This window comes from Salvia hispanica, chromosome 6 (assembly GCF_023119035.1).
Source record: "Salvia hispanica cultivar TCC Black 2014 chromosome 6, UniMelb_Shisp_WGS_1.0, whole genome shotgun sequence".
Taxonomy (NCBI): domain Eukaryota; kingdom Viridiplantae; phylum Streptophyta; class Magnoliopsida; order Lamiales; family Lamiaceae; genus Salvia; species Salvia hispanica.
The window spans coordinates 43,007,630-43,032,887 of NC_062970.1; the positions used below are offsets into that span (position 1 = coordinate 43,007,630).

General features: G+C 37.0%; 5 protein-coding genes across 7 annotated transcripts; 4 read left to right on the plus strand and 1 right to left on the minus strand.

The window, feature by feature from the left end:
* The first annotated feature begins 1,698 nt into the window (after positions 1–1,698).
* Positions 1,699–6,620, plus strand: LOC125193934 (protein MALE DISCOVERER 2-like). Of its 3 annotated transcripts, XM_048091884.1 has the most exons (14): positions 1,699–2,006; positions 2,175–2,559; positions 2,643–2,775; positions 2,921–2,992; positions 3,502–3,645; positions 3,735–3,878; positions 4,280–4,372; positions 4,463–4,524; positions 4,607–5,017; positions 5,120–5,313; positions 5,401–5,533; positions 5,604–5,758; positions 5,844–6,041; positions 6,134–6,620. In XM_048091884.1, exons 2-14 carry the CDS (start codon positions 2,457–2,459, stop codon positions 6,389–6,391), a joined length of 2,100 nt encoding a protein of 699 aa, XP_047947841.1. In that variant the 5' UTR covers positions 1,699–2,006; positions 2,175–2,456; the 3' UTR covers positions 6,392–6,620. The 3 variants fall into 3 exon arrangements, with proteins under 3 accessions (XP_047947841.1, XP_047947844.1, XP_047947842.1); XM_048091887.1 differs by lacking the exons at positions 1,699–2,006; positions 2,175–2,559; positions 2,643–2,775 and adding an exon at positions 3,147–3,191 and having other exon boundaries at positions 2,954–2,992; XM_048091885.1 differs by lacking the exons at positions 1,699–2,006; positions 2,175–2,559; positions 2,643–2,775 and adding an exon at positions 3,132–3,191 and having other exon boundaries at positions 2,959–2,992.
* Positions 6,621–7,836: 1,216 nt separating this feature from the next.
* LOC125193943 (protein DOG1-like 4) lies at positions 7,837–8,873 on the plus strand. The gene is made up of 2 exons (XM_048091900.1): positions 7,837–8,221; positions 8,305–8,873. Exons 1-2 carry the CDS (start codon positions 7,856–7,858, stop codon positions 8,644–8,646), a joined length of 708 nt encoding a protein of 235 aa, XP_047947857.1. The 5' UTR covers positions 7,837–7,855; the 3' UTR covers positions 8,647–8,873.
* Positions 8,874–12,257: 3,384 nt separating this feature from the next.
* On the plus strand, positions 12,258–13,479 carry LOC125193944. Its single transcript, XM_048091901.1, has 2 exons — positions 12,258–12,417; positions 12,667–13,479. The coding sequence occupies exon 2, from the start codon at positions 12,692–12,694 to the stop codon at positions 13,361–13,363; it is 672 nt and encodes a 223-aa protein (XP_047947858.1). The 5' UTR covers positions 12,258–12,417; positions 12,667–12,691; the 3' UTR covers positions 13,364–13,479.
* LOC125193938 (CBL-interacting serine/threonine-protein kinase 12-like) lies at positions 13,419–15,164 on the minus strand. Its single transcript, XM_048091892.1, has one exon. It carries the CDS (start codon positions 15,061–15,063, stop codon positions 13,654–13,656), a length of 1,410 nt encoding a protein of 469 aa, XP_047947849.1. The 5' UTR covers positions 15,064–15,164; the 3' UTR covers positions 13,419–13,653.
* An 8,303-nt stretch (positions 15,165–23,467) lies between these two features.
* LOC125195397 lies at positions 23,468–24,871 on the plus strand. Its single transcript, XM_048093549.1, has 3 exons — positions 23,468–23,962; positions 24,048–24,108; positions 24,594–24,871. The coding sequence occupies exons 1-3, from the start codon at positions 23,591–23,593 to the stop codon at positions 24,869–24,871; spliced, it is 711 nt and encodes a 236-aa protein (XP_047949506.1). The 5' UTR covers positions 23,468–23,590.
* The last annotated feature ends 387 nt before the right edge of the window (positions 24,872–25,258 follow it).

Below are 25,258 nucleotides of genomic sequence, written 5' to 3' on the forward strand. Positions count from 1 at the left end.
ATATGTGTATTTTCTATGTATTCAATTAGTATAATTATTTTGGGTGACAGATAATATATTAGCTATTTAACAAATTCTAATATGCTAATTATATTAAAAAATATATAAGTAATTAATATGAGTAATTAACTAATAGCGAAATTCAAATCATAATGTCGAGTAAATCTACTCTTATATTGAGGCCCAATTCAACTTGCACCTAATATACCCAATCACAATCAATATATGCTGAATCCCAAGTAGTCGACCCAAAAGCCCAAAGTTCATATTGAATTTAGGTGAAATATCCATTGAGAATATGATTTTTTTTTGTATTGAGTGAGCACTAAAAAGAAGGATTGCGCAGTGTTCGATCTCTACTTATGTGAATGGAGCAAATCATTTGGCCAATATCCTACTGCTTAGTGCACTGGCCATTGGGATGAGGGTTAGTCCTTTAGCTATTGGCAGAAGGAATACTTTGGAAAATAAAAAAAAGAAGAGTGCGAGTTTCTATTAACACAAAAACAAACTCCAAAAAAAAATTTAAATCAACAATTCGCATAATATAATTCCTAAAAGTAAATCAATTATATATAGAGAGAGTTCTATTAGGGTCGGGTACCATATCTAAAATTTGGGAGCATTGTAAGTATCCTAATTCATTGATCAAGTATGTGATATATTAGGGCATCCGCAATATTCAATTTTCCTATAAATTTTTGATATGTTATATAGATCTCTTCTTATATCAAGTGGCTAATCCTAGTCATAGTTAGAAACTCATGTGGCTAAATACAATCATTGTTCTCCATGACCTCATCATTTTCGAAGTTAAAGTCATATTTGTCAATGTATTTCTGATGATTCTCTTTGTACTCATCCTTTAAATGAATTTTAACTGGCAAGCAAGCCTTTGTTGCCAACGGCTTCCTAGATACTCTCTACACCTAGTTGTGTTGGATGTGATTTTATTTTTGTGAACTAAAAGTAGGATTCTTTTATTCTTTCTTTAAATAATGAAAATTGGGATTCTTTTATTTTAAAAAATGAACTCATAATATAAATGTGATTTCTAAATTAAGTCAAATCATTAATTATGCTATACATATGAGATCATCTATATTTATTATCTGAATTATGTTAAATTTTCATTTTTTACAATAAAAATCATAAACAACAATATCAATAATATCTATTTTATGTACTACCTCTGTCCCTGAAAATTTGATACAGTTTACTATTTTGGTCCGTCCCTGAAAATTTGATACACTTCACTTTTACCATTTTTGGTAGTGAACTCAATATTCCACTAACTCATTTTTACTCACATTTTATTATAAAACTAATACTTTAAAAGTAGGACCAACATCCCACCAACTTTTTCAACTCACTTTCCATTACATTTCTTAAATCCCGTGTCGGGTCGAAGTGTAGCAAATTTTGGGGAACGGAGGAGGCACAAACAATTTATATAGAAATATAAATGGCCGGCACGCATAAAAATGTGTCGGAAGAGAGAGAGACTGATTCATGGATTGCAAAAGCGCGTGCTTTAATTCCGGATGGTGGGGCCCGCACAACCACCCGTTCAAAAACACCCGCGAAATCGTTTGCCGGCGTTAACCGTTTCATTTCATCAGACTTCTCCTCTACTTCTTCTACCCTTCCTTCCACGTCTAAGAATAATTGCAAATTTAATCAACGCAATTAATTTTAATCTTAAGAAATGTAGCATCACATTAAACAAAAATTTGACCGGTGGTGATGGGACTAACTTCTTTTTTTAGAGTGAGAAAACAAGAGAGAGAATCTCTTCTCCATTTCCCCCCTCTTTCTGAAAGATGGTCGAGGAGCGTTTTCACCTCTAAGATCATCCAGGAAAGGGCATTCTTCGTATCCAAAATTCCCCAATTTTCAATCCATATCGATATTTTCACAATTTCATAATTTTTGGAATCGTCAATTGCCACAGAATCTCGAAAAGAGGGTGGATTTTAGATTTCATTCTTCTCTCTCATTGTCTGGTCAGTTTGATTCTGTTGTCACATTACGTTTCCTGCCAATTTTGCTTTTCCTATGGTTGCTTGATTTTAGGGTTATTCTGTTATTCGATTGGATAAGTTTGTTTCCTGAGATTCGTTGCGTGTTTGGATGGCAATGTCATTGATTGGGGGAATTTCTTCTTGTTGAAGGTCGAATCTAAAAATAGTTCATTGAGCCTGATGTTGGAGCTATAGCAAGAGTAGGAGCTGATGCAGGATGACAGACCCGAATTTTGTTAAATAGAGCTGATATAGATTGGTGTACATAGCATATAGCTTTGGCCTTAGTAGTGAGATTGTGAATCTAGTTTTATCGGTTTAGTGTTTTCTTGTCCGAGTAATACGACATTGCTCGGAGTATTATCCGCACTATAAAGCTGGAGAGTATATTTATCAACTTGTGTAGAGCCCTGGCTGTTGGTTCTGCAAGCAATGGCTGGTAGTAGATGGAGTACTTGTGGGACGCAGTTCTTTTGTTCCGCGCTTTTGGTTATTGCGTTGGAATTTCATGGTTGTTTGTCCCTCAATTCTGAAGGTAATTGGATGTATAACTATTATGTGAAGTGTTGTCTAGTGCATCCTGCAATGTTAGTTTTCACAAAAAATGGGAATATGCAGGGTTGGCGTTGTTTCATTTCAGAGCGAAGTTGGACTTCGACCCTTTTGGTGCGTTAGCAAATTGGAATCCTGATGACCGTGATCCGTGCATGTGGTCAGGGATTGAGTGTGTGGATGGTAATGTGGTCTTGCTGTAAGTCCCGTTATACGATCTCCATCTTCATTTACAAGTGCAGCAATTCTTCTATTGTTTTGAAATCTCAAGCAACTTTCTACTTATCTATTGCTGTATAATGAACTTGTGTGTTTCCTAATTCATGAACATATGTTTTGTGCAGAGATCTCAATGGACATGATTTGGAGGGAGTGTTGGTTCCAGAGCTTGGAAATTTAAATCATTTAAGATTTCTGTGAGTATCAACTCCTCCTTCCATACTGAAATCACTTTCCTTCCTCAGTGATAAATACTTTTCGCACCTTTGAAATGTTGTTGTTTCCCCTACTATCATACTGGCTTGTTGCTGAAAATGAGAGTCTCATTTACAACAGCTTTTCGCCATGCAGATCTTGCATTAGAACACCATAAATCCCTCAGATTATGATCTTCTGGTGAGACTACAGATAGTCTGGTCGATATTCTTAGAAATAGGTGTATTTTCTTCATACCTGCTCCTTGTTAGCAGTGAGCACAGAGATATATGTTTGCAATTGTATATTTGAACATCGAATGAACGGACCTTATTTCTATGCCAAACACAAAAACATCTTACTGGGAAAAGAATCGACCAGACTACTCTAATTTTGTCTTCTCTCACCCCTTATCTTGAATATGCATATAACATGGAACTTCATTTGGTTTTTATGATCCTTTTGAATAGTATTGATATTCTCGGTTAATATATTTTGGTTGTGCCACAAGTGACCTGTCCAAGAACCACCTGTCTGGCAACATTCCTCGAGGGTTAGGACAGCTTACATCGCTTGAAGTATTGGACCTGAGAGATAATAACTTGAGCGGACCACTTCCTGCAGAACTAGGCAAACTGCGTTCCCTAAAACACTTGTAAGTAAACACTTCTGATGTAATAATATCTTTCATGATGCTGAATGCATTATTCTTTTTGCTCAGCTGATATTTGAGTGTCGTCCTAGGTTGCTCTGTAATAATAGATTCGAAGGAAGTATGCCTGTGGAGATTGAGAAGCTTAGTTTGCTAACTGATTTGCAGTTGGATTGCATCTTTACAACTTCTGATGCTTCTGGAATCGGCTGCACAAATAGAAAATTTGGGCACTGGTAAAGTTTTCCTATCTGCTCTCCTACATATGCCATTGCTAGATTCAGTTCGGATCTCGTCACCTAATATTTCTTGTTTTAAACATGGCTATACAACATCTGCTTCACACTTTCAGCATTTAACCTCGTTTAATAGAAAAATACCTGAATTTAATACACTCACATCTACATTTTCTTTCTAAATTAGTAACTTCGAATACCTAGTCCTTCATACAATGACTTTCTTGAGCAATGCTATTGGTTGCTGCAGAATTTCTTTAGCTCATGTCTAGTTATGCTTCTCCCACTTATTCTAGGCATAAAGTTATTGTAGGCTATATTTGTCATAATTATCTACCCGCTTCCTACCGTTCCACACATTCATGGTGTTCTTATGGTTGTATGATGCATGTATTGTGCAGCATATTGCAGAATTCTAAGCAACCCAAGAAATCAGATTCTGCCCGTACGCCTACGAAAAGGAGTGTACCTCATTACCTGAATCTGCTCCCGCAGTAAGCAGCCACAGTCGTATCCATTTGTCGTATGTGTCATCTTTTATTAATTGCATCTTATGTGTGGAAACTGGTTGTTTGTTTGTGAAGGTTTAGCTTTGGCAGTGAATTACAACAGACTCATGCTGATGATATCTACAACAATCTAACAGGTAACAATTTCTTTATCTAGTAATATCTCGATCTGCTGGTGCATTTCCGATATGACTTTGAACATCCTCCTGCAATATCTAGATCCGCCAGAGCAACGCGTCATCCAGAACACATACGAGGAAGGGAATACTGTGCGCCGCATGCTATTTGAACAGTCCACTAACCTTGTTGCCCTTCCTCCTGATATTACATCCCTAACCCCATTGGTGCCCCCAGAAACTCTTCCAAGCAGAAGTAGTGGGTCATTCCCTGCTGTTCCAAAAGTATCTCCTCCCGTACCCTCACCTCCTCTAGGTCAAGAGGATAAGCCTCCTGACACAACTTCTGGACATTCGGGAATATCACTCATATTTATAATTGGGATTTCGGCTGCAATCTTCTTTCTCATTCTTCTAGCAATTATGTTTATCGTCTCCAGAAGCAAGGCAGCTAAAACAATTGTTCCTTGGAAGACTGGACTGAGTGGGCAGTTGCAGAAAGCTTTTGTTACAGGTGAGCTCTAAAGCAATCTATCAACTTTCACCATTATAGTTTTATGATAGTGTGTGTAATGTTCTATTTTCCCACGTTGTAATGGATGTTCTTCGTCTTCAGGGGTCCCTAAATTGAACAGACCTGAGCTAGAAACTGCTTGTGAAGATTTCAGCAACATTATCACCACAATCGATGGTGTGTCCACTTTGTACAAGGGAACTTTATCCAGTGGAGTAGAGATATGTGTTGCTTCGACTGCTATTGCTTCCACGAGTGCATGGTCAAAACAAGCAGAATTTGCATTTAGGAAGAAGGTTAGATAGATGATATAGTCTTTGATGTTGGAAGGTTTCAAAATCTAAACATTTCAAATGCCACACTCTGCTTTCCCTTTCTCACAGATTGATAGTTTGTCGCGAGTGAATCACAAGAATTTTGTGAATCTTCTCGGCTACTGTGAAGAAAATAAACCTTTCACAAGGATGATGGTGTTTGAGTATGCTCCAAACGGCACTCTCTTTGAACATCTGCATGGTAAATGTTGCTATCAATGAAAGTTGGTAAAAAAACACTTTGCTAATTTGAGCATTTTCTGTGTCTTCAGTTGAAGAATACGAGCACCTCGACTGGGAAGCACGGATGCGGATAATAATGGGAACTGCATATTGCCTTCTATACATGCACGAACTCAATCCACCACTAGCAGTCAGCAACTTGAATTCCAACGAGATTCTTCTCACCGATGATTATGCTGCTAAAGTAAAGTTCTTCTTCGTCTTCTTCTTCTCAACAATTGCTGATTAGCTACGATAATCTTTACACTAATCGAGTCTTGCTTGTGCAGATCTCTGATGTAGCTTTCTGGGAGGAACTCATAACCAAGGCCAAAAAAGCTCCTGCTGGAGAAAATGAGTCGGAGCATTCCTTACTGCCTCCACTTGCTGATGTCGATACAAACGTTTATTCTTTTGGAATACTGATGCTAGAGATCATCTCTGGAAGGCTTCCTCACTCGAAAGAGAATGGAGATCTTCTAAACTGGGTACACATTTAGCCACCATTCCATCAATGCATGTTTGAAACAAGAGTCTAATGTATTATGATGATGCTATTTTCATCAACTGTGATTATCAGGCTTCTCAGCACTTGAATGAACAGAGCTTCAAGAACTTGGTTGATCCAGCTTTGGAGTCTGTAAAAGACAAGGAGCTTGAAGTTCTGTGCGAGGTGATACAGATGTGCACGCAACAAGAAGTGAGGTCAAGACCTACGATGAAGGAAGCCATTCAGATATTAAGACAGGTGCTTCAAATCTCGCCCGAAGCAGCATTTCCGAGACTCTCTCCCCTTTGGTGGGCTGAACTTGAGATCTTATCACAAGAGGCAGCTTGAATTTTCATGCAATATCAGCAAAAAAGGGCGCTTTGTAAGTACTTTCTCGTACTATTATTTTATGTGTACAATGCCATTCCTATAAAGTTGTTTGCTTCTTTTCACAAATACTGGTGTATAGTAGTTGTGTGGATTGTGTTGTGAGTTGTGACAGATGTTTTTGTTGAAATCAAATGTTGAAGAGTGAGGCACATGAATATATACATAGATTAATTCATGTTGTTTGGCATTGGTTTGTTGAAGCTTTTGCACACACTATTTAACATACTTGTTTCAGGGTAATTAGTAATCTCCTTCAATCCTTAGAGATCTATGATTATTTTCACTAGTGATTCTGTTATTTTAGCATATCTATTTTCTTTTCGTTTTTGGTTTGGAGTTTGTTTCCGTTTTGGATTTCTGCTACCTGCGAGGCTAGTGAGGGGAGTTTTGCTCTTCCCCGGCCGATATTATTTTTTCATTTATGTGTGGTCGTAGACTGGGACTCAACCTATTGGTTAGAGAAGAAACGTCTCCCCTCCCGATATACATATATATTTTGTTATATTTTTACTAGCATTCATATCATATTTGTGAGGAAGGAATATAAGATAAGTATTTAAGTATTTATTCGCTTAAGAAATGATTAATTTTATAGGAACTTTTCTAAATCTTATTATTCCCACAATATATAGACAAAAGCACATTTAGAAGACATTTACTAGGATGGCAGACAATTTATTAAACAAGATAATAGTAATATACAATTACAATGGAGATTGGTCTAATTACATTGTCATATACTAATTTTTGAAAGAAAAAAAAATTGAATACAAGATATAAGATTAGACATAAACTTTAATCACAAATAAATATAGCAATCGAACCATACATAATGAGATCATTTGACTAGATAAGTTTATCTAATGATTCGAACACAGACGAACAAATTAAGGAGGGACGATAAAAAAGAAATGTCAAAACAAGCATCGAATAAAATGAGGTAAATCGCGTTGGCGTTGGAGACGAGTTTATTGGATTTACTAAACGCGATTAAGGTACGTATTATTAGAGGAAAGCAACAATAAATAATCACCTGAAACATAGAAGCATTGCATTGGTCGGTTTCTCATCAACCTACTAACATCGTACAATATTCCCCAGGTGGGGCCCGCTCCCCCTCGCCCCGACACGTATACAGTCCCCCCACCCACCACCGTGTGAAGGGGCAGAGTCGTCTACATGCACGCCCACGGTAACACATACTAATACTGCAGCAGTCCACGCTGCATTGAATTCCATGCATGAAATCCTAGACGCACAACACGTTCACGTGATCAAAGCTATGAAAAGGCCACGCATTCCTCTACCTCATCGCAGCGTGGCCTCACCCTTCTCCCTCCATCTGGTCACTCTCCTCCCCTCACAACTCATCTCTATTTCTCTCTCCACCTATATATATATAGAGAGAGAGAAAATAAACAGATGGCTCCAGTTATGGATTCACAAGGTGAGGAAAAATTCTCCGAATTCTACGAGAGGTGGATAAGGCAGCTGGAGGGCCACCTCCGCCTCCTCCTGGTGGCGCCGCCGCAGCATTCGGGGGAGGCGGACTTCCGGCCCATTGTCAACAAGCTCACGGCCCACCACAAGGAGTACTATCGAATCAAATGGGCCTCGGCCCAGAACGACGCCCTCCCCTTCTTCGCTCCCGAGTGGCTCAGCCCCCTCGAGAACGCCTACCTCTGGGTCACCGGGTGGAAGCCCTCGCTGGCCTTCCGCCTGGTGGACTCCCTCAAGGAGGCCCGCTCCCAGAGCGGCTCCAGCCTGGCCGGCCTCAGCGAGGACCAGGTCAACTAGAAATCCACAGGTTCCATCCTAAAATCAGTTGGTGGATCAGTTCTTTGATCTTTACATCAGATATTGTTATGCAGGTGAGGGGGATAGAGGCGTTGCGGGTGAGGATAAAGGCGGAGGAGGAGAGGGTGGAGAGGGAGATGGAGCGGCAGCAGGTGGCGATGGCGGACAGGAAGATGGTGGAGCTGGCTCGCCTCGACGTGGAGGCGGCGGAGGTGGAGGTGGAGGTGGCGCTCAAGGGGCTGGTGGCGGGGATGGAGAAGGTGATGAAGATGGCCGACTGCGTGAGGCTCAAGACGATGAAGGGCGTTCTCGACGTGCTGTCTCCCATGCAGTGCGTGCAGTTCCTCGCGGCCACCTCCATGATGCAGATTCAGATGAGGAAATGGGGGAAGGTTACTAATAAATGTTGTAATTAATTAATTAATTAATTAGGGAGTAATAATATACTATCACACTCATTTAGATGGAGAGGTGTTAGGTTACTAGTACACATTATGCATATATTGATAGAGTCTAACTAATGTGAAAGAATAGATCATGAAATATTACTACTCATCATGTTGAGGTTTATTCTCTTTTTAGTTAGAACATTTCTTATGTAAACGGTGTGATCTTGTATTAAATACTACACTTTATTAATTAATCTTGGTTAAAGATTTCTCTGCATATTATCGAACAAGTACCAATGTACCATTCCTCTCTGATTATTAAAGTATGAGGAGTGTATGATTTTCTGGAAAAAGGTCATAATTTATTATATTTATCTTCTTTATATAAACGTCACTGTAATGATCAGAAATTGGTACGTGTTACTTAGATACGACCTGCAGCAGCCGTTATGGCTTTTCGGAGACTTGTAAGCTCATATAATATGTTTGAATATTCCATAAAAAAGTAATTTTGGAGTGGAGAAATTTAATAGTATGAAATTGATAAATAAAATTGAGAAAATATTATCGTACATAGATTATTAGCGAGAAATGTTATACTTCCTTCATCTCAGATAATTTGGTATACTTTGATCGGCACGGGTTTTAAAAAATCTAATAGAAAGTAAGTTGAAAAAGTTGGTGAGATGTGAGTCTTACTTTTAAAGTATTAATTTTATAATAAAATGTGAGTAGGAATGAGTTACTGGAATATGAGGTCCACTATTAAAAATGATAAAAATGAAATGAGATAAATTATGTGGGACGACCTGAAATGGAATATTGAGTCTGAGTCAAATTACCTAGAACGGAGCGAGTATTAAATAATTAGAAATTTATTGGCCAGAAGATGCAGCTTATTTTTGGTGAATATGGATGAATTAAAATGAAAAATACGATATGTGATTGTTAATAGAGAAAGATTAGCCGCATAACCTTTAGGCTCACAGTCTACAGCTATTCTAACACTAATTAAGGACTCATTTGATAAAAAAAAATGGGATATGAGTAAGATATATAAAATTAAATAAGAAATACGGGTTTCATGTCAAAATATGTAAAGATATGATTTTTTTTGTTGTTGTTTGATAGAACAGAAATTACCTAAATTTGTATAGTGTATTAAATAATATGGCTTAACTACAAATTAGTGGGTTTTATAAACATGGTTAAAATTATAATTTTGATAAAATTAATAGAGCTCTTATCTTATATTGTGCTTTGGGTTAAGCTTAACTATAATATCAAAAAATTAAAAATGTCTATATATAATTCTCTATCTTAGTATTATTGACTTAGCAAATATATGCCTTAATACTACCCATTCAAATTGAATATATTTTCTTATACTACTCATTACAGAATATTCGGAGTACACATTAGAGAATGGTACTAGCACTTTTACAAATTGAAGAAATTGAATTTTGGCTGTGGGCCTTTGTATATTGACTTGAGAGCATCCTTAACGCTACTGGGTCGGACCGCAACTCACGAGTCCGGCCCGAAATCAGCGTTGGATGGGGGAGAGTCACGGCTCGGGACAGTCCCGAGGACGCAGTTGCGTCCCTGGACCGCTCCCGAGTCCCGTCCCGGCCTAGCGTTAATTGTTCCGGGCCGTGCCGCAATGAGTCCCAGCCCGGCATTATTTGGGGTTCGGGCCGGACCGGGACTCTATTTCATAAATTTTTTTATATATAAATACCACTTTTCCATCCATTTTCATATTACTTCAACTTCATTTCTCTCACTCTCACACTAAAATTCGAAAAATGCCTCAATTGAAGAAATTTGGAACCGCAATTGACTTATGTTTTAATTTTTTTTTTTGGAATTTTAAAATTTCAATGTTGTAATTTTCTATTTTTCGATTGAACAATGAATTTTTCCGGTTTTAATTGTTCAACATATTATATTTTACGATTACAATATGTTGTAGTTGTGAATAGTGCAAATGAATAGTTGTGGTCCGAGTTGTGACCTGCGGGGTTAATGGAGTTGTGGCCTGGAACCTCAAATTTGGGAGAATGATGACGTGGAGAGGACTTGCAACCAAATCCAGGATGGGGTTAAGGATGCCCGGAGCAACCCAGCTTATATCCACTTTTCAAAGTTGGTTGGACTCCAAAAATAAGTACTAACACAACTTCAGACAGGGCCCCGCATACTATTTGGGCCTACTGGATTTGTCAACCTGGCCCGGGCCCATCTATTCGATTAGTAGTAGTACAAGTTTTATGCTCATCCGAATGTACAAATAGTTTATTTGCTTTCTTTTAAATTGCCTAATTAATTAGGTTTACAATATTTGCCTTGTTATATAAATAGACTTTACTATGAAATCTATTGAGTGCCCCTCCCCAAAAAAAGTCTAGAAATATATATAGGGTAGAGCCGCTAATACTTTCTTCTCATAAAACTTTAAAAAATTATCAATACTTTGAATTAATTATTGTGCAAAACACTTGATCATCAATTCATCATTGAATTGAAACATAAATCTAATTTATTGAGATCTCGATCCTAAATATAGAAACACGTTTCTAGCCCCTTCTTTATCCCTTGCTTGTTACAAACTAAATCGAAAAAAAAATAGATGTACTCCCTCCGTCTCATTCGAGATAACAATTTTTTCTTCTTTGTTTGTCCCAATTAAGATGGTCACATTTCAATTTTGAAAATAACCTCCTCTCTCGTCTCTCCTCATTAAAATATTCGTCTACCTTTTACCTCTCTACTTTATTCCACCTAACAAACACTTCCTAAAATTCCGTGTCACTAAAAAATGTGGTCATCTTGAGTGGGACGGAGGGAGTACTAACTATAGAAAGAATACATGTATTTCTCATATATGGAGGCTATCGAGATAAATTTGTTACCACCTCTTTGTCCGTGGTTAAATATTACTCAGTGCGACTTGAAGAAAATGTATAAAATAACAAGTGTAAAAAGTTTGTGGAATATGATTTCAAAATTATTCAGTGAAATGAGACATTTAATGGTGAACATACTAAAATGAGGTACGGAGAAAATATTTTATTAGGAATTCAATTTCGAGTTGAAAGGTTGAAATGATACTTACCAAATAAAAAAGGTTACAATCTCAACGAGCCGCAAAAGAGGTTCATAGAAGGGCATGGCGAAAATGGCTTGTTGGGAGGGGTTCATCGGGCTAGGAAAGCGTGCATGCTGCCTACGTTGAGTTTCTCGTCCAATCTCATCTTTTGTGTCTTTGCACGCGTAGAGTCGGCCGACCCCACATATAACTGAAAATTATGTATTCAAATTCAATCATCAAGTTGATCCCACGTGCGATAGTTCCGTCCCAAAATTATTTCGGATGTAAGGACTAAAACTAAGCTAAAATTGAGGAAGATAAAATAATTGAAATTGAAGAATTAAAATGATCGAATCATGAATAATATAAATGTAGTTGGCTCTTTATAATTAGGTTGTTGATGTACTATATGATAAGATTTCAGATGCTGACATGCTGGTGACTAATTGAGTCAGTATAAATATGGATTATGTATGGAATCACCTTTTTCTAATCATTATTTAAGGGAAGAATATAGATATGAATGGGCCTACTTATAATCTTCTCCACCAAGAAAGGCCCACTAACATTTCCTAGAACGACGAAGCCATTCACTCCACTCACTATCCTATTTGGGGCTATTATTCATTTCTAGGTTTTCTCTCTGAATCTCGATCTCCATCTTAATTATCCAGTGTTATCTGCAGCCAGAGTCAGTAAACTAGGTGAGTGATGATGATTCATAGTCATATTGCAGTTTTTGGATTACTTTGATTGCATAGTTTCTCAGAAACAGTTATTGGATCACAAATTTTATTTTTTTAATTTGCAAACGATTGAGTTAATCTAATCGTCTCCTTGTCGATATAACTGATCGCAATCGTAAAATGTTGAGATCTGTTGTTCCAGTATTGTTATGATTGTTTTCTCTATCTGTTTTATGTTTGCATTCATTTTTTCTGTGCATTTTTCAGATATAATTCATCTTGTTGATTGTAAATGGAGGATATTTCCTTTTGCTGTACATCCGAAAATTCGAAAGCTATGTGTTACAGTAGTGCTTCTTCCGGATATGATGATGATGGTGATAGAGTAGACGAGCTAAGAACAAGCATACCGATTCAGCTTACGATCAATAATGGGAAAAATAGTGTAGATAGCTATCATATCGAGGAGGAGGACGAAGAAGATGACGAAGAAGATGAAGTTGATTTATCTGAAGAAGCATTATTGGCCCAAATGGGGTATGTAAAATCTGACCCAGGGAGTGATAACGAGGAAGAAGAAGAGGATATATTAGACGATCGAATATTGGTGAAGAATGAAGCACGCAAACACGAACCAATAAACACACCAACAGCTGAACTGAATCTGGTTTCGGCCCTAAGAGGAAGTCGCGAGAAAGAAGGAAGGCCAGTAGAGGAATGCCGGGTTTCATGGGGGCCGGATGTGTACGATCCGCCCTGCACATCTGATGATCATTTTGCTGCAAGCAAGAACGATAGGCACAGGGTCGAGCAGAAGGGCAAGGGCACGTCCGGGAGGAACAGGCAAAAGGGAAGCGGTAGCGAAGGAGGCAGCAGCAGAAAGGCAGCTGGAGGAAGTAAGAGTAAGAAAAAGGCTGAGAAGAAACATAAGAAGCAGGGGTATAAGCACTCTGATCCTAGTTAGTTCTCTCACTTGTTAACTCTTTTGTAAAATGAGGATCTTGATTTTCATCAGTAAATCAGCTTGAAAAATAACAAATCTTTCAAAAATTTGACAATGAAGTATTATTTACAAGGAAAGTGTGTATTGTTACATACACAATTATTGAGGGATTACATCAAACAATTAAGCTATGCAGTGCATTCTTCTCTAGAGGATTTTACATGGTCTACTTCATCTTCTGTGATGGAGCTTATATCTGATCTTCATCTAACTCTAGGGTTAAACCAAGAAAACATAGCAAAATGCTATCTTTACTCTTGTGAGTCACTGTATTCACTGTCGGAATCTAAATCAGTTGAAGGTTTAGAATCCTCAGCAATTCCCATGGTGAGCAATCCAGGCCTCAATATTTTGTTACAGAATTCCTCATATTCTAATCTGTCACCTCCCTTTCTCATCACCTCAACCACTCTCAACAACGGAGTTAATTCGAATATCTCAGCCGCAATCGTCAACGGCCCCTTCACACCATCCCTCGACCCCTCGAGGCTCACTCTGAAATCCTTCTGCCTAAGTATAAAGCTCACAACCCTCGCGATCTCCTCCAGCTTCGTTATCACGGTCGAAACTGACGCAGTTGTCACAAATCGCGAGCCACTGTTTGCGCCTCCTTCCTCAAACAGCCCAGACAGATCAAAGCCACGCGAGAAGGAGATTATGTCGAACGCGTTCAGGCTTGGCGGCTTCCTCCTGATCTCCAGCTCAGAGTCTGATTCCGAATGCGATAGCTCGGAGAGGCAATCCTCGAACACGTCTTCGTCGTTGACGCTGCACATTTTGTCATCCTCGATGTAGAATCTGACGTGCTTAAACCCCCTCTTGAACCACCTGTTGGTCATGATCTCCGGGATCGTGATCCTAGTCTCCGGATTGGCATCGAGCATACGAGTCACCAATCGGTACAATTCGGGGGAGAACCACCTCGGGCACTTGAAATCCCCTTTGTAAATCCGCTTATACATCGCCATCACGTTCTGGTCGTGGAAGGGGAGGTATCCTGACATCAAAACGAACAAAACGACGCCGCAGCTCCATATATCGACCTTCTGACCGTTATACCCCTTCCTCCCAAGCACCTCCGGAGCAACGTACGCCGGCGTGCCACAGAATGTGTGGAATAATCCGTCCTGCTTGATCTGCTCGGAAATGGCGCTCAATCCGAAATCGGAGACTTTCAGATTCCCTTCCTCGTCGAGGAGGATGTTCTCCGGCTTGAGATCGCGGTGGTAGACGCCGCGCGCGTGGCAGAAGGAGATGGCGGAGATGAGCTGCTGGAAGTATTTCCTGGCGACTTCCTCCTTCAATCGACCTTTGGCAACCTTGCTGAAGAGCTCGCCGCCCTTGACGTATTCCATGACGAAGTAGATCTTGGTTTTAGTGGCCATGACCTCGAACAATTGGACGATGTTAGGGTGGCGGACGCGGCGGAGGATGGAGATCTCGCGCTTGACGTGCGCGGTGAGGCTTAGCTTGAGGACCTTCTCCTTGTCGATGACCTTGATCGCGACGCTCTCGTTGGTCTTGACATTGCGCGCGTGGTAGACCTTGGCGAAGGTGCCGTGGCCGAGGAGCTTGCCGACCTCGTAGCGGCCGAGGAGGAGGCCTTTGATCTCTTTGTGCTTGGTGGCGGCGTTCGTCGCTCCGGCGGCCGCGGCTGCCATGGAACGAGATCGCCGATTGCAGAATGAGATCTTTCTCCTCACTAGATTTTGCGGGCCAGCTTAATATGTAGGCGGTGTGAGGGCCCGATTGCGTAGATCAATTCACCCTCTCTTCTGTTTATGCCCTCTCATTTTTTTTGAGGTCTATATAAAAGTTTATTTTTTTTAAAAATTATAGGAAAGTTGAATAATCCATGATTACTAACATTAAATTTGTTTGGAAATAAATTAATTTTAGTGTATAACGAAATGAGTAATAATAAATGTACATGTATATAATTAAACATTTTAGGTATTTTATTTTGAGGGTATTGATTTTAAAATTCAAAAAAACTAATATACTTCCTATGTTCAAGATAATTCGTCTTACTTTGACCTGACACAAGTTTTAAGAAATGTAACTCAAAGTGAGTTGACATAGCTAGTGAAATGTGGGTCCTATTTTTATATATTAGTTTTATAATAAAATGTGAGTAGGAATAAATTAGTGGAATATGAGGTCCATTATAAAAAAAATGGTAAAAAGTGAAATGGGACAAAACTATGTGAAGCGTTATCTGGGATGGAGGGAGTAATTGATTTTATGTGAGTTAATCATGAAATTTTTATTTATATTTAAGTGACATATTTAAAAAAAATAATTGAAGCAATTTGATTAAAAAACACAAACAAATAATCAATGATATAATTAATTTAAATGAATATATTCTATTTAAAAATAGACGCCGCCCTCGCTTGCGTGATCGGCGTAAAAGCCTAGTTTGTTGCAGCGGTTATGAGCCGCATAATGATGATCTCGTGCAACGCGAGCATTACCACATGCGTGGTGCGAACCAATCATGTGAGGAATTATGTGGGTCGGGGGGTAGATGGCAATATTCACCTACAAATGAGTAAAGTAAGCTATTTTGCTGACGTGTAGTTTGTGTCAATTTGACATATAACTGACGCGTGTCAAACGGCATATTTTTTAATATTTATATTTTATATACTCCCTCACTAGGAGTCTCATTCATGGACGGCACAAGTTTTAAGAAATGTTAAGAAAAAGTGGATGGAAAAAAGTTAGTGGAATAAGGGTCCCACTTATATATATTAGTTTTAAATGAAATGTGAGTGGAATGAGTTAGTGGAAGGTGAGACCCTATTACCATTTATGGTAAAAGTGAACCGGGACTCTTATTCGCGGACAGACTAAAATGGAAAAACGGGACTCCTATTCGCGGACGGAGGGAAATAATACTGTACTACTACTACTAATTCATTTTTGTGACAATTAATTTGCATGACAGTTTATAGTTTTGTAGAAATACCTAACACATTGAGAGACTGACAACTCAAGTTCGATTTTAGGTTTTATTAGTAGGTGTCAATTTTGTTTTTGAGGAAATGTAACAAATAAATATCTAGGCAGTAGAATTCAAATAACCTACGTAAGTAACTTTAGAATTTCTGGGGAGTGTTTTAGAATTTACAAACGAAAGCTTTAATTAGTCAAACTTAAATTTCAATTGGTTGGTAATCTTTAGTGATATCTAAAACAAATTGGGAACTTGTTAGTTATCCTTCAATTTTGCTAAGCTGTCAAATGAAGATTAATTTTCTAAGAAAATCAATGCCATAAAAGTGATAACTTCCTATCAACAAATAATAATAAAAAAAATTAATCTTAAATCGTTGAAACAAGTAGATAAAAGAGATATTTTTGGACAATTCGAAAATCAGGTATTGGATCTCTTATGCATTTTTCTATATTAATTTTGAAAGGAAAATATAGGGTAAAGTAATATAGATATTTGTGAAATTAATTAATGGATAAGGTTATGAACGTGGAATGATGATGCCATGCATGCACGTTGTTGAAAGTGTCCATCGCAAAATAGACAATTTATTTTCACATGGACATGAAACGCAACACGTATATTAGTATATACTATAGAATATCCCTTTGAAATGATAGTATATTATTTTTAAAAATATTAAGATGTCAGAAGTGGTGCAGTATACAGTATATTTATAGTTTTATCGGTTCATAAGTTCAGTATCAGATAATATTTTTTGAATCAGTGAAATTAGTATTCCGGTAGGAATCCTGCATCAGAATTTTACGAAAAGGAAACATATACGTATATTCGTATCTTTATTAAACATTTATTTTAATAAATATATTATCATATAGTATAATGAAAATTTTGAGCAAGTTAAATCTTGATATTCTAAAGTCATGAAATTGTGTCACATCGTACTAAATTCAAAATCATGCATGCTCAAGCCAAATTTGATTCGTGTGTTTTCCTATCATACATCAAATCATAATTAAATACTCTCTCCATTTTAGGGCATCCACCATGGATGTCCTAGTGGAAGCTCTAGTGAGAGCCCTAGTGGTTGCCACGTCAGCATGCCCTATCTTTCTGCAATGGTGGAGCCCTAGTGCATGCCCTATCTCTTATCCACTTTTCATTTCAATTTTAAATCATTGTTTTTTTAATTTGTTTTTAATTACTATAAATTATCAAAATATATTATTTCAAACACCACAAATGCAAAAAAAAAAAAAAAAACTACATTACTTAATAGAAAAGTGGAACTACATCATACTTAGATTTAAAAAAAAATACATTAAAACTGAAATGCTAAAAAAAAAGAAAAACCAAACTAGTCATCTAAATTCAACCTCTGCGCCAAATTCTTGATCATATTCTTAGTCCTCTGTCGGGCTTCCGGATCGGTTTCTTCACGAAGGCTGTTTTGGGCGTCAAGTATAAACCTATACTCAACCACCTCGCGATAACCTCCGAACTCCTCGATCGCCCTGTCCATGAGCTGAGCAGATGGAGCGAGGCGCAGCCTGCGGGGGGGCCGCTGATCCAGACGCGCCCGCCTTCGCCTTCCCTTTGGCCTGGGCTTTGGCAGCCTTGGTACCAATGGGACGTCTAAAAGTAGACGTAGGCGTGCCGGAACTCCCTTCCGGCTCAGCGTTCAGATCCACAGGAGATGGGCCGCTGCTCGTGTAATCGCCAGCGGCGGTGTTCTTCGTCCGCTTCGGAGCCGAGGATCCAACCGGTATCCCTCCGTTGAACTTCCCCTTGTCCTTCAAGATCAGCCAAACATTGTACAGCTTGAACTGCCCGAACTGTTGTTGGTACTCGGACAACGACTTGTTGAGGACATCCACCATGCTCTCACCGCTAGCTCTTCCGTCCCTGTTCCTGTTGTAGATATAGCAGAAGTTGTTGACGTGGAGCTTGATCCGATCCCAACACTTGCGCAGCTGAACCTTGGTCCGCTTGAACGCCCACTTCGGTTTCACCTCGTTGTAGCGTTCCTCAATGCGATCCCACATCCTGGCCGAAGTCTGGTTGTTGGAGGCTATCGAATCCTCCGATACATCGACCCAACATTGAGCCACCTTCAGGTACTCATCCAACTCGTAGTCAGTACGCCATGTTGCGTACTCCTCGTTCGGCTCATCGTCTGGGAGTGGGACTGGGACCGATGACGCCTTTTCTTTCCGCGCCATCTTCTTCTTCCCTTTCTTCGGCGGCGGCCGCACAGGGGCAGGAGGTTGCCCACAACTAGGCTCCATATCCTCAACCCGATACTCCTCGGTGCCGAAGAACGGATCGAACTCAGAGTCGGAGATGAAAGTGGATCCTACAGATCCAGGCGTCTCAACCCGGTAGTCTTCGTGGTCGGGCCACCGGGCGCCGCGGCCGCCGGTTCCTCCTCCAAACATCGGCATATCGTCGTCGACATTATTCGGGCTCGGGTATTGACTCGGATCCATTGTTGAAAGTGTGGATATTGAGAGAATATAGAAGAGAAAGTGAAAGGTTTGGTGTGTGAAAAGTGAAGAAAATGGAGTATTTATAGTGGTTTAAATTAGGGTTAAATAATTAAAAAAAAAAAAAATGGCTCGGGCTCGGGCTCGGGCGCGCCTCTGCAATGGGCGCCCGAGCTCACGCCCGATCGATCGGGCTCGGGATCGGGCGCGACCGAACTATCGGTCGCGCTCGGGCGTGACCGAGGGCTGCAATGGATGCCCGACCACGCCCGAGCCCGATCTCGGCCGATCGGGCGCGCGATCGGGCATCCATTGTGGATGCTCTTACCATAGTTGAGTCATTTTATCATTTCGGAAAATTTCTTTATAGTTGAGTCATTTCCATATTTGGTAACTTTTTTCTTTTTCTTACTTTACTCTCTCTTACTTTATTCTCTCTACTTTATTCACTTTATACTTTATTCTCTCTACATTTTCCCCTCTCTTACTTTTTTATCTATTTATTTAACACGCCCAACATTCATTTCTAAAACTCCATGTCCAAAAGTTCCGCCTCAACTATAGTGAAACGGAGGGAGTATACTATAAAAAAAGATTTTACAAAGGTGGAGGCATGATTAAATAATTAAGTGGCTTTAATTAAATTTGGACTACAACAATTAATTATCTCTAATTCTGTTGTCGATGGGAGGCCCATTTAGTAAAACGAGGCTTCTTTGGGCCCATTCCCGCCCAACAAAATAATGAATTTAAATATACCACTTAACAAAATTATGCCCTAAAATCTTTATATCCTTCTACAGAAAAAAGACAGGAATTCACCGTTCAAAAAATATAAGGAGTAATAATAAAGGAATTTAATAATCACCATACGATCCCAATTGTTAAATCATGAAATGAATATAATAAATTTTGCATTTTCAATGTTTTTAAACATTTATAAAACTAAATACCACATTAGACAACATTAACAAATAAAATATTTTTTTAACAGATCAAAGTGAAAAAATAATATATTATTATTTGTGGAAAGAAGAAGAATAATATGATCTTTGTAGAATTGTAAAATGAGATGATGCTCATAAATCAAAGGTAGCATACTGTTCCATTCCAAATGAGATAATGCTCATAATTTAACCCTTTTTCGCTACATTAGTAAAAATGTTTATAATTCAATTTTGGTCTACTTTAGGCCATCTCCAATCATTTACACCAAACTCAAATCTATTTTTCCAGTTCTGTCACATCAAACAATAAATCTACTCCAACCATTTACACTAAATCCAAACCCAAAAGAATAGTATTTCATATTCACCTATTTTGTTTACTTTTTCAATCTTACCTACATATTTTTAAATTACGCATTAACTCCACAACACTTTATTAATAATTTATACTCCAAATTTCACATATATTTAGTTTATTTACTTATATACATATTATATTAGGAGTATAATCTTACAAATTATACAATATTTATATAATAAAATGAATTTTAACTAATTAGTTATTTCGCCCAAAACGATCTCTAATTCATTCATTTATACATACCTATTATCAGCCCACTCAATTAGCCCATTTACAGATAATAGGAGTACTAAATTAAACCCCAAAATAACGTGAGACTTTGTCTTCTTCATCCCTCTTTTCTTTTTTCTTTATCTGCGGCAAATTTCTTCCTTCACTAGTTCCGCCAAATTCTCCATAAATATGGTAAATCTCTTTGCTTTATTCGAAAATAGATGAACAAGAAAGGATTAATTTGCAATTTCTAGAAATTGGAAAAGTGAATTTGCGATTGCTACAGTGCTATTGCATCTTTGGGGTAGCACTGTTCAAAAACGCAAAATTTAGAGGATATGCGATGCGTTTTGGAGCTTGGTTGGAGGTGATTCTTCCCTCAAATTTTCGTTTTGCAGTAGGCGTTGGAGATGCCCTTAGGCAAGCTTATGCCACAAGCCAATTCTAATACTATATGTCAGCTACATACGATTGGATATAATGTTGAAAGTCAATCATAATAAATTTCTAATAAGATGAGTCTAGTATGACCTAGTGCAATCTTCTACTTGTTGACGGATAGAATGATATGAGCTGTAAAACCCATTAAGGTAACCAAACATCCTAAACTATCAGCAACTATACCCATCTCAAGGCCCAAAATGTAACAAAATGTTTAAAAGGTTTATTTTTTATAAAGGAAATCGAGGTTATATTATGAGAATCGGACTTGAAAATCATTGGTTCATTAGAAACTTCATTATTGAAATCCAATTTGCAATTGAATTTGAAAATTATTACTTCATTTGAATATTAATTATTGAAATTCAATTTGTAATTTTAGAGAAAATCGAGTGATCGCTATCTTGAAATGTATTATGTTCTGATTGTTAGAATACGAAGTAAATTTATAATAAAATTGAAAAATCTATATTACTATTTTATTTCTTATTAGCAAACATGAAATTATATGAATTGAATTGTTTACATTAAAGTAGAAGTTGAAACGGAGTCTTTTTTTCAAGTGAATTATATATATACGAAACTAATAGTGTCAGCTAAAATTGTTTTCATAAAAGTAGAAGTTGAAAATATGGAATGATAACTAAGATTGTTGCACTTGTAATTGATCTAATTGCATGCATTTATTATCTATAAATTTCTGGTACAATTTTATTTGTAAATTAATTAATTTAAATCAATGGTCAAGAATTGTTGTTGGTAAATTATATAGTACTACTTTAATATTAATTGTATTATATTAGTTCGATTGTTATTCAGTAACTATCTAGCAAAGTTTTTCTAGAAAAAGGAAATAAGTTTCTTATGTATTTTTCTAGAAAATAAAAGCAAGACAAAATAGTATGTTTATGCGGTGTACTTTTATGATTTCTAGAAATATATGGCCATGTTTGGTTAACGGGAAAGTAAAGTTGTAAAGAAAAATTATTTATGGGAAAATGAATCTCGGGAATATGATTCCTAATAACTTTACTTTCTAGTGTTTGGAAAATATCAAGATTTTATATTTTCTATTTTATATTTAATTTAAACACCAAACTAAAAATGTACTACTCCTACTTATTATATTTTATTTATAAAAAATTAATAATTTAAAATTTTAATAAATTATTATTACAAATGATGATGATTATATTTATTATTATGATGGATAATTTAAATATGAATCATCCATCATATTATATAAAAATATAATTTTCATAATAGTTACATGGAGTATTATAATTATAAATGGTTATAATAATAAATAGATAATAATAATAATAATAATAATAATAATTACGGATATTATAATTAAATAAATTATATATTTAAATTTCACTACGATTTTATTGAATAAATATTAATTTATAAAAAAAAGTAATAATTATTTATTATTATTATTATTGTTATTATTATTATATCATTTATATTATACTTATATTTTAATTATTTAATAAATTATTAATTACTATTATGATAATAATAATTATAATAATATAGTTATAATTATGATAAATGTAATTATAGTTATTTATTTTACTAAATTATGGATGATTTATAATTTTAAATTATTATTAAAATATTGTATTTAATAATAATAATAATAATAATAATAATAATATTGCATTAAATATGTAAGAATCCTAAAGTTGGGAAAGAGAATACGTAAGAAAAGCTAGGGTTATGAATCCTGAAAAGTTTACTTACTTTCCTTGTTCTCGGATTCTGATTACTTTTCCAATTTAATTAAAAACCGAAATAAACACGGGAATCTAAAATGTAAGGAAGCAGATTACTTTCTTAGACAGAATCCTGGCAATCAATTATGGCCATAGAATTGAGAAAGTTTATCATAATATACAAATTTATTTTTCTAAAACATGAAACCACAGGCACATGCCAAGTTCTCTTAAAAGTGGACATGAGGAATCAAACACAACGAAATGTGGGAGCCTGGGAGGTGTACAATGTTATCTCAATGCATATTATTATTAGTAAGTTCTGTGTACACTTGTATTCCTCATGATAACGTCACTGAAACGAACAATATAAATATGTAATTGTAGTTTTTAATAGCTATGACTATTCTCAAATGCCAAACATCTTTTTCTAAGCTACTCATATTGAAATTTGAAAAAATTATTGAATGAGAAAATATTATGCATGAACCAAGTGATCTTATCTACATTATTCTTTTTTTTTTATTTATTATTTATCTACTTTTACTATTTATTATCATTTTTACAAAACGAGTGCAGAAAAGTCAATGGAACTGCTAAAGCGGGACGGAGGGAGTATTTTTTTGTGCTAAAGAGGGCCGTAGCCCTTTAAATTAAATTAAATTATAAATATCTAACAAATCTTGAAAAAAAAAACACCAATTACATATGCTAAAAGCAGATTAACTACCTCTCTAGGTAGAAATTGAAATAAAAGAAAAATACATATAAGCTAAGACTAATATGCATATAAACTAAGGCTATCTTTAGCGTCAACTACCTAATAAACATATATTGATTTAACCATCTAAGTTAAGTACAAGTAATTTTTATAAATTAGCATAACTCTCTCTATTAATTATTTTTCCCTCAAAATATCCTTATAAGTTACTCCTCAATTTAAATTTTGAACCCTAATTTCACAAATCCTCAATTTCTTTCTCTAATTGGATCGCGAGGGATATACTTTGGTTCAGCAGAAAGAGGGGAAAATCACATTAGGTTTCAATTTGGGGGAATGGCATCCGAGAAGAAACCTTCAGAGGGCATAGCGTTGCTCTCGATGTACGGCGACGAAGATGATGAGATGGAAGAAGTCGATGAGGAAGTAGAAAATATCGACGAAGGTGGAATTCCCCTTCCGGCGTCGGATTCCGTCGCCGTGAACGATAACGATGGTATTGCAGATTACAGCAAGGAAGAGAGTGGTCGATTCAACGGCTACACTCCTCCAGCTTCCGCCACTCCACAGCAAACGATCTTCTCGCCCCAAGAGCGGCTACAAGCGCAGCAGTTCGGTTCGGATTTGAATAATGTTCAGAGCCAAAAGAGTCGGCCGACTATTGTGGATTATGGCCATGAAGAGGGCGCGATGTCTCCAGAAGCAGAGGTTCTTATGTTTATGACGTGATTGTTTTTCTTCTCTGTATTACTTTATTTTTTTGGAATTTGGTTGTAAGCTTGTATAATTGCAGGAAGGTCAAATAAAGGCGACTGGAACAGTAATGTACGGGGAGCAGCTTCAAAGCACTGATGGTACTTGTCTTCTCACTTTGCTTCTGTATTTATCTTAATTTTGTTGCAAAAAATTTTGTAGAATTCGATGTAGTTTATAGGATTCTGGCGTGGTAGTTTATAATTAGTAGCAAATTAGAAATCTTCAACCCAATATTGTTTGAAAGGATGGTGCACTGATACATCAAATGGTTAAGAGCCTCAATACTCCTTGATAGTGCATTAGCTGTATTCTTTTGTGTGTTCTTGATAGTCAATAGTTATACCTTCTGCCCCCCACACATTAAGACCGAAAACAATGTGATAATCATGCTGTTCATTATGTACATATAAATTTACTATGAGCCACTGACTGTGGTGTATGAAGATTTAAGGTCCTTTTACATGAAAGCACAGACTGTGGTGTTCCAAGACTTAAGGTCCTTTTACATGAAAGCTAAATACTACTAACATTTTAAAGTTTCTTTAGTTTGCAAGAGTTTTTACAATCACTGCTTGTGCTTCAGGTGAATCACTAGAAAAAAAATCACCAGGTATGGTGCGGCTTCCTACGCCTAGCACTCAAGCTGCTACCCCACAATCATTGGAACCAGATCAGCCTGAAACAGATGCCATGGATTATGCTACAAATGAATCAGAAGCTGCAGGGACTGAGGATGCTGTTATGGTTTCTGTTGAGGATCAAAAGAATATTGATCCATTAGATAAATTTCTGCCCCCACCTCCCAAGTCCAAATGCTCAGAAGAACTGCAAGTAAGCGCTCTAACTGAAGAAAAAAATTGAATAAAACCACTACTTCATTTTGAAATGTGACAAAACTAAGCCTTTACTGTATAGTCATCTTGGTTCATTGTATACTTGGCCATTATGTTAAAGCATAAATTTCAAAATTGCGTAGGGTCTCAGTTTTTCAAATTCATATTCCTGGAGTGGTCAACTTTTCAACATTGTGATTATTTGATGCTCTGCAAGAGCCTGACATTTGAGCATTAGTTAGAACTTAGCTGTATATTCTGAAATGGTATAGCTACATTTGAGCATTAGTTTAATCACGTTGAATAAGTAAAGCTACATAAAAGAGGATGATTTTATATAGTCGATATTGAAAAATAAATAAATCTCAAGTAAGCATTGATAGAGTAGCAAAAAATATAAATTACTGCAACATGG

Coding starts and splice junctions, on each gene's coding strand:
- LOC125193934 (XM_048091884.1), top strand. CDS start 2,457: ATGGCTGGTAGTAGATGGAGTACTTGTGGGACGCAGTTCTTTTGTTCC. Junction 2,560..2,642: donor TTTGTCCCTCAATTCTGAAG/GTAATTGGATGT, acceptor GGGAATATGCAG/GGTTGGCGTTGTTTCATTTC. Junction 5,314..5,400: donor AATTTGCATTTAGGAAGAAG/GTTAGATAGATG, acceptor CCTTTCTCACAG/ATTGATAGTTTGTCGCGAGT.
- LOC125193944 (XM_048091901.1), top strand. CDS start 12,692: ATGGAGGATATTTCCTTTTGCTGTACATCCGAAAATTCGAAAGCTATG.
- LOC125195397 (XM_048093549.1), top strand. CDS start 23,591: ATGGCATCCGAGAAGAAACCTTCAGAGGGCATAGCGTTGCTCTCGATG. Junction 23,963..24,047: donor CGATGTCTCCAGAAGCAGAG/GTTCTTATGTTT, acceptor GTATAATTGCAG/GAAGGTCAAATAAAGGCGAC. Junction 24,109..24,593: donor GCAGCTTCAAAGCACTGATG/GTACTTGTCTTC, acceptor CTTGTGCTTCAG/GTGAATCACTAGAAAAAAAA.
- LOC125193938 (XM_048091892.1), bottom strand. CDS start 15,063: ATGGCAGCCGCGGCCGCCGGAGCGACGAACGCCGCCACCAAGCACAAA.
- LOC125193943 (XM_048091900.1), top strand. CDS start 7,856: ATGGCTCCAGTTATGGATTCACAAGGTGAGGAAAAATTCTCCGAATTC. Junction 8,222..8,304: donor CCGGCCTCAGCGAGGACCAG/GTCAACTAGAAA, acceptor ATTGTTATGCAG/GTGAGGGGGATAGAGGCGTT.